This window comes from Rattus norvegicus, chromosome 7 (assembly GCF_021556685.1).
Source record: "Rattus norvegicus strain SHRSP/BbbUtx chromosome 7, alternate assembly SHRSP_T2T, whole genome shotgun sequence".
NCBI classification, from domain to species: Eukaryota; Metazoa; Chordata; class Mammalia; order Rodentia; family Muridae; genus Rattus; species Rattus norvegicus.
In genome coordinates this window covers 142,256,175-142,264,460 of record NC_141540.1, presented here as the reverse complement: position 1 = coordinate 142,264,460, position 8,286 = coordinate 142,256,175, and the positions used below count along the sequence as shown (strand labels likewise).

The window sequence follows — 8,286 nt, the reverse complement described above, 5'->3', positions numbered from 1 at the left end:
GACTGTGTGAATATTAATTACTTAATGTGTGTAAAGAGCTTTGAAGATGAAAAGTGCTTCCCAGTGTCCGTAATAACATCTTCAATCCTTCACGGGGCCCAAATCACCTCTGAGCTCACCTTTAAGATGAGTCCCTAAGGAGTTCCTGGCAACCTCCCCAAGCCCATAAACAACATAAAATGGCTTTTCACTGCTTTTACACGGCCAACCCCAGCTCTCCTCACCAATAAAAGGACCTCAGAGGATCAGAGAGACCCAAAGGATTCCAAGTCTCACACTCTGCAACCTGCACCAAACCCACAGCCGCGTAGACACCGTCCAGCTCCCGCCATGTCCTGTCGCTCCTACAGGATCAGCCCAGGATGTGGAGTTACCAGAAACTTCAGCTCCTGCTCAGCTGTGGCCCCAAAAACTGGCAACCGCTGCTGCATCAGCGCAGCTCCCTTCCGAGGAGTGTCTTGCTACCGGGGATTGACAGGCTTCAGCAGTCGAAGCCTCTGTAACCCGAGCCCCTGCGGGCCACGCATGGCTGTTGGGGGCTTCCGCTCTGGCTCCTGTGGACGCAGCTTTGGATACCGAGCTGGAGGCGTCTGTGGTCCAAGCCCACCCTGCATCACCACCGTCTCTGTCAATGAGAGCCTGCTCACCCCCCTCAACCTGGAGATCGACCCCAATGCTCAGTGCGTGAAGCATGAGGAGAAGGAGCAGATCAAGTGTCTGAACAGCAAGTTCGCGGCCTTCATCGACAAGGTGGGTGTGGCTTGCAATGGTCCAGAGCAGACCTCAGCGCTGACCTTCCATGGGAAGGTCCCAGTCTGTTGGGGAGACAAACTGGCTGCCAGGTTATGGACAGGAGAGGGGGAGAAATGCAGACCACATAGATCCACATAGATAAATGGATTGATCCACTGACTTCTTTGGGTACTTGGAAAAGTCACTATGTAGTCTAGAAACGGAGTCTACAGTTTAAAGTGTGTGTGTGTGTGTGTGTGTGTGTGTGTGTGTGTGTGTGTGTGTGTGTGTGTGTAATAGGAAAAGCATGGGTGTCCCCAGAAGCTTGGTTGGGGTCTGAGGGTTAGGAGAATGGAAGGCCACACAAACAGAAGGCACAGTGGCTGTCTAGGCAGCAGCGGAAGTAGAAAGGAGCTGTGCAGGTCACACTGCCTCTTCATGCACTGGCTGTGACAACTTAGCAACGTGACACCCCAAGCAGGATACAGCCCTGACTAGCAAGACCAGCCTTATGATTTTATTCAAGGATTCTGGGGTGCAGTTATGGAAAGTATAGGACAGTAGCAATCATTGGAGAAATGTCAATGGTTACTGTCTTTCCCAAAGACAGTAGTGGACATACGGCAGCTGAACAAGGAAGTGAGCACTGGAAGAGGAATAGGGAGGTGGCCTGCCTGGAAGGGTACCCATCAATGCTGGCAGATGTCTCCCAGGGGCCTATGGGAATGGAGTCTAAAGCCGTCTTTTAGCAGAGCAGGTCTGACTTTAGGTTCTAGAGACCAGAAGAGTGACATATTTCTTTAGTGATCTTAATAAATCCTCAAAATCACCTCATGGGTAGATCCTAATATCCACATTACACAGAGAAATGGAACCGAGGAAGCTTGGGGACACCAGATGCACTGTATACCAGTGAAGGCAGTGGACAGGGACATCACTCTGCAGTGACACAAAACCTTAAAAGAGAGAGAGAGAGAGAGAGACAAAGCCATAAAAACAGAAAAAAAACAGACATTGATAAAGAAAACACTGAAACAGATGAAGACATGAACATAGAAAAAATAAAAGTCTTAGACATAGATGTCAACGGAGAGCCACGGAGGTATTGGGTACAGAGTGTGTGTGCGTGTGTGTGTGTGTGTGTGTGTGTGTGTGTGTGTGTGTGTGTGTGTGTGGTGTGGTGTATGTGTGTATGATGTTGTGTGCTATGGTTTGGTGTGGTGTGTGCATGTAGTGTATGTATGTGGTATGGTGTAGTGTGTGTATTGTGTTATGGTATGTGGTATGTGTGTGGTGTATATGTATGAGCACATGCATGAAGTCTATGTGTGTGGTATGTGTATGTTTGTGTGTGTGCTGTATGTGTACACACATTTGGTATAGGGTGCACACATGTGGGGGTGTTCTTGCACAGGCCTGGGTACCACACAGTGGTACTGATGATATGTTTGTTGGGAATGGATGATTGAGGGACCATTGGTAATTAGAGTAGCTTTATTGACTTGCTATCCCTGCTACATGTCAGGAACTGTACTAAGCATTTTACATGTGTGAACCTGCTCAGTTTTCATAGCTGTAGCACTATTATCTCAGAAGTGAGGAGCACGATGGCAAGAGGCTCGACAGCTTGTCCATCTCCAACCACAGAACTGCAGCTGCAGCCTGACTTCTGGCTTTGAGCCAAAGTTGTGTTTCTCAGCCTGCATGAAAGGGCAGAGAGCTCTGGCAAAGAATACCACACACACATAACACACACACACACACACACACACACACACACACACACACCGCACTCACACACATAACACATACACCAAAATACACACATACTGCATACACATACACACCTCACACCTCAGACCACACCTCCCCACACACACAGACACACACACAGACACACAGACACACACCACATGCGCACCACATACAATACACACAAAACACATACATAATAAATATACACATACACACCACCACACATATGTATACACCACACAGTATACACGCCACACCACACACACACCATGCACTCAGACACATATACACACATACATGCACACCACACACACACATGCACACTACACATACACACATCATATGCACACACTATACACACACACACACACACACACACACACACACACACTTTCTAAACTCCCACTCTGTCTCTCTCCTTTCCCTAAATGACAGGTGCGCTTCCTAGAGCAGCAAAACAAACTGCTGGAGACCAAGTGGCAGTTCTACCAGAACCAGCGCTGCTGTGAGAGCAATCTGGAGCCGCTATTTGGAGGCTACATAGAGACCCTCAGGCGGGAGGCTGAGTGTGTGGAGGCCGACGGCGGGAGGTTGGCTGCTGAGCTCAACCACGTGCAGGAAGCCATGGAGGGCTACAAGAAGAGGTGAGTGTGCATGCCTACAGGACACCGGGAGGGAAGGGGACGAGAAGCCTCTGCTGCAGCATCTGTAGGGTCCCCCGTAGGACCTCCCAGGCCTTGGAGAGTGTGTCCAGGGGACCAAGTGCATTAGGATAGGAGTCCGCATGGGAGTCCCACTGCTGTCTTTCTATTCTTTGCCTGCCTTCCTGCTCTGGGCACCAGACTGAAGGCTCTCCATGCCAGCACAGTACTAGGATTCCAGAATGATTTAGACCTGGGGTGAATCTGCCCCAGAGGCAAAGAACTTGAGAATACCAGTCGAGATAAGACCTAGCTGGGAGCAATGCACAGACAGATCGCCCAAAGACAATGTCAGACGGGAAAGGTTTGATCCCTCTTATGACCCCTGGAAGAACTTGGCTAGGTGCTGAAGCAGGATTTGAGGCTCCAGCTCTGAGTTCTAGTCCTTTCTCCACATGCAGGTATGAAGAGGAGGTGGCTTTGAGGGCTACGGCAGAGAACGAGTTTGTGGTTCTAAAGAAGGTAAGGGTCCTCCTGCAGGGCAGAGAGGGAGGAGCCACCTTTGTGACCTCCAGGCACAGTTGCAGGGCTAGCCAGACCACTTACCCTCAGACTCTTTCACACACGCCTTCCCTCCTCTCTGTCCCCCCATCAGGATGTGGACTGCGCCTACTTACGTAAATCGGACCTGGAGGCCAACGTGGAGGCCTTGGTGGAGGAGTCAAGCTTCCTGAAGCGTCTCTATGAAGAGGTAGATTCACTCACTCGCATGCCAGAGACACACAGAGACGGGGTGGAGGTTCAGGGGCCCGTGTCTGAGAATGCACAGCAACATGCTACATGGATAAACCTACCACCCACAGCCGTGTGAAAAGGCCCCACTGCACAGGGTGTAGAATGTCGGGTTACAGAGCTACAGGCATCTGTGTTGACAGGTATAAGGATAGCCATGTCTATGTGTTTGGCTTCTGTTCCTGTGCCCACAGGCTTTTCTGCAAGTCAGAGTGTGTGTGCATGCTAATCTGTAGATGGATATAAAAGGGATTCCATGTGCGAAGGTCCACAGTGGACTAGATACTGTTGGGCATTCAAATCCAGATTCTTTGCCTGGGTCTTCAAGTTAGGCCTTTCCCACACGTCTTCCATTTTCTTTTCTTCTTCTTTTTTTTTTTTTTTTTTTTTTTTTTTTCCGGAGCTGGGGATCGAACCCAGGGCCTTGCGTTTGCTAGGCAAGCGCTCTACCACTGAGCTAAATCCCCAACCCCACGTCTTCCATTTTCAAGTCTGAGGCTGGCCCCAGGTGAGGTTTAGGGCTCCTGCCTTGGGTGTTCTATATTGTGTTCATGTGTGAATCAAGGAGGAAGGGGCAGGAATCACAGACCTTCCTCCAGAGAATCAACACTGTCCCCAGGAATGGGCGCCAAGCCCAGAAAAGTCACCAAGTATAATGCTCTTACTGCTGACTCCACAGGAAGTCCGTGTTCTCCAAGCCCACATCTCAGACACCTCCGTCATCGTCAAGATGGACAACAGCCGGGACCTGAACATGGACTGCGTCGTGGCTGAGATCAAGGCTCAGTATGATGACGTCGCGAGTCGCAGCCGTGCAGAGGCTGAGTCCTGGTACCGCACCAAGGTGATTGCCTCCTAGACCTGGTTGTAGGAGCCATGCAAGGTGTCTAATAGAAAAGGACTGGGAAGGGAAGGGCAGGCTGATCTCAGGTTGGGGTGGCCGGCCAGCACTGCTGTGTGGAAATGTTGTACAAGCTGCACACTCGTTGGTGTTATGGTCCTACTGTGTGCTTCACGAACGTCTGTCTCCCATCTCCAATCACCAGTGTGAGGAGATGAAGGCCACAGTGATCCGGCACGGGGAGACCCTCCGCCGCACCAGGGAGGAGATGAACGAGCTGAACCGCATCATCCAGAGGCTGACGGCTGAGATCGAGAACGCCAAGTGCCAGGTGGGTTGAAGGGAGATTCAAGCAAGCGATGAGAAGAGACAGGCAGCATCACCAGGCCCTTGGCCCGCTAGAATGAAATGACATGGCTCCAATAAAGCTCGAGAGGTAGTAGGGACCTAGAGAGAAGGCAGGGTTTCCCTCATCTCATACAGCCCTTACACTGGGGTGACACATTCACTGACATCCAGTAGCCATTGTTCACCAGCAAAGCGAAATGCTGAAAATCCTCCCGCCTCCTTCTCTTCTTTGGATTGCCAGAAGAGCTAACTACCTTCCGTGGACTCTCTAGGGCTCTCTCTTCTCTTGCTCTACACACTAGGAGGAGCCCAGCTGGGGCCCCACCCGACTCATATCATGTTCTAACAAGATACCCCCTCGATACCCCCACAGCGAGCAAAGCTGGAGACTGCTGTGGCTGAGGCAGAGCAGCAGGGAGAGGCCGCCCTCACCGATGCCCGCGGCAAGCTGGCTGAGCTAGAGGCTGCCCTGCAGAAGGCCAAGCAGGACATGGCCTGCCTGCTCAAGGAGTACCAGGAGGTGATGAACTCCAAGCTGGGGCTGGACATCGAGATCGCCACCTACAGGCGCCTGCTGGAGGGCGAGGAGCACAGGTGAGCTGAGGAGAACCTTGTGGGAATTGATGTGAGGGACAAGCTGTCTAAGGCCTGTCAGACCTTGGATGGAAGGAGATGACCCTGGTCCTCCCAGGGAACTGTCTGTTCCCAAATGTGACACACAGTCTGACTACCCTACTCCAGGCCAGGCTTCAGTACTAATGGTTACCTATCACATATCACATGCTCTATGTCAAGTGCCCATTTTTAATCCTCCATTCTGTCAGGAAGGTACCATTTTTCCTATCCAAAAGCAGAAGCAGATTGGCTCAATGTCCCAAGGACACAAAGTTACTAAGCTGCAGAGCTCGAACCCTACACTTGGCCTCCTAGAGCCCGTTCATAGCTTCCTTTGACATTAAGCTCATGTGTAATAAGGATGATGTTCCCTGTATTCATCTAGCTCAATCTAATCCTTGCTGAAAGCACTACTGGCATTCAGCAGGGTCAGTCACTCTGATTGCAGGCAGTGTGTGAAAGTCACAATTCCACTCACTGCTGCTCTAAAGAAAGAGGGTTGGTCTCCATGGATTAGGGATACATCACAAAAAGAAAGTCAACAATTGATGAGGATTTGGGGGAGCCCTTCCTCCTTTCAGGAGATAGAGTTTACCTAGGACAAAAGCTGACCCTGTCTGTCCCCAGGCAACTGTCTCAAGGAATCCAGCTCACTGCTTGAAACTAATGGCACGTTCTTTTCCCCTAGGCTATGCGAGGGTGTGGGCTCTGTGAATGTCTGTAAGTATCTGCTGGAAATGCCCCCTAGAAAAACGGCTTTAGGGATGGGCAAAGCTGATCACAGGCCTACCCCACTGAACCCCAATGTTCCCCAACTTCCTCAGTCCCTCTTCTTATCAAGGCTCCTCTCTAAGGACTACTGGGGGTGGGAAAGGGTATCCAAAAAGTTGAGTGCCCCTTATTGGTGGTCACCAGGAACTGCAGTCCAGGGAAATGAGTCTAGAAATCCTCACACCTCTCCAGATGTGCTTTGAGGTTGAAAAGTAGAACCTGTCAGCAACTGATCCCTTGAGGAGGAGGCAGGTCCTGTGTGTGAAGCCCTCAGAGACTTCTGGTGGGTGGGTGACACCCCAGCAAGCCTCTCATCTCTTCCTGTTCCTCTTCCCACAGGTGTCAGCAGCTCCCGTGGAGGAGTCACATGTGGGGGCCTCACTTATGGCACTACCCCAGGGCGCCAGATTGCCTCTGGACCCTCTGTCACCGGGGGCAGCATCTCAGTGATGGCCCCTGACTCCTGCTCTCCTTGCCAGCCCCGTGCCTCCAGCTTCACCTGTGGGAGCAGCCGCTCTGTGCGCTTTGCTTAGTGCCAGAAAATGAGCCACCTGTCTGCCCCAGAGTGGAGTGGTGTGTGAATGGAAAATGTGTGCTTGCTTGAGAATCTTCTAGATGCTCCTGTTAGAGGAAAGAGTTCAGGGCCACTCTCCTCTGCCTTCTCCTTTTAGGGAGTTGTCTCCCAGTTCTCCTCTGGCTTTACTTTAGAAGGTCATTCATTCCCAACCCGTCCCTTAACCCTAACATGTCTTCAAATACTTGTAAATGATTTGTATCGTTCACCAAGCTCTCTGGGATACGACCAGTCACCCAGGGTGACAATAACACGGCCTTCTTGGGTCAAGCATGACCTAACCACCCAGCCATGCCCCCAACAACCAAGAACCAGAGAGAAACCTTCCCAAGCAGCTTCCCCTTCTGGCCCCAGGTACAGGGGCAGCAAGCACCCGGCTATCGTTGGTTGGGTTTGCTAACCTCCCTGGCTGACTGCCTTCCTTGGGGCAACCTGCTGTAACTACACTTCTTGGGTTACCTCCCAGGAAACAGTCTATGCTCTGAGGAGGCCTACTACCTACAGCCCCTATCTAGGGAGCTTTGAACAGGTCTTGCTGTTCAAGAAGCCTTTGCACATTTCAAAGGCCCCATACTCGCTCAGGCCTCCCCTGCCTGTGCACAGGAAACTGTCCAAGGGAGAGCTAGCGGGATGGGGACTATGACCACTTTCTGTCTGTGGGTGCCTTGCCTCCTGGGTTGACCCCATCTGTGTTTCAATAAATACTGTTGTGATGCAAGTGTGTGTGTTTTGTGTCAGCAACCCCCCACCCACCCACACACACACTCTTTGCCTGCACCAACCAACCAGTCTTAAGTCAGTCACACATCGGTAACCAGCATTTTTGAAAAGCCAGTACCGTAGGTCACAAGGTGACCTTCTCCACTCATCCCTGTGACTCCTCCTTTTCCCGTCCATTCCCAAAGCCTGATACACTCGTCCTCTTCTCCTCCTCTGTCCCTGCTGACTTGGACATAGATCCAGCTTTCCCTACAATATATCCTCCCCGCAAAATAAACCATCCTGTTGTCCTGATTAACCTTACTATGGCTGTGATGAAACCTTACCAAACCAACCTGTGGGTAGAAGGGGTTGTTTGGCTTGCATTTCTTTTTTTTCTTTTTTTTTTTTTTTTTTTGGTTCTTTTTTTCGGAGCTGGGGACCGAACCCAGGGCCTTGCGCTTCTTAGGTAAGTGCTCTACCACTGAGCTAAATCCCCAGCCCCTGGCTTGCATTTC

The 8,286-nt window shown here is 51.1% G+C and overlaps 1 protein-coding gene across 2 annotated transcripts; it reads left to right on the top strand.

Moving 5' to 3' along the window:
• The first annotated feature begins 257 nt into the window (after positions 1 to 257).
• Krt85 (keratin 85) lies at positions 258 to 7,787 on the top strand. 2 transcript variants are annotated; one of them, NM_001401219.3, is given in 9 exon segments: positions 258 to 750; positions 2,923 to 3,131; positions 3,590 to 3,650; positions 3,784 to 3,879; positions 4,600 to 4,764; positions 4,967 to 5,092; positions 5,483 to 5,703; positions 6,413 to 6,444; positions 6,835 to 7,787. In NM_001401219.3, coding segments are annotated over 9 exon segments (1,524 nt in total). In that variant the 5' UTR covers positions 258 to 330; the 3' UTR covers positions 7,029 to 7,787.
• The last annotated feature ends 499 nt before the right edge of the window (positions 7,788 to 8,286 follow it).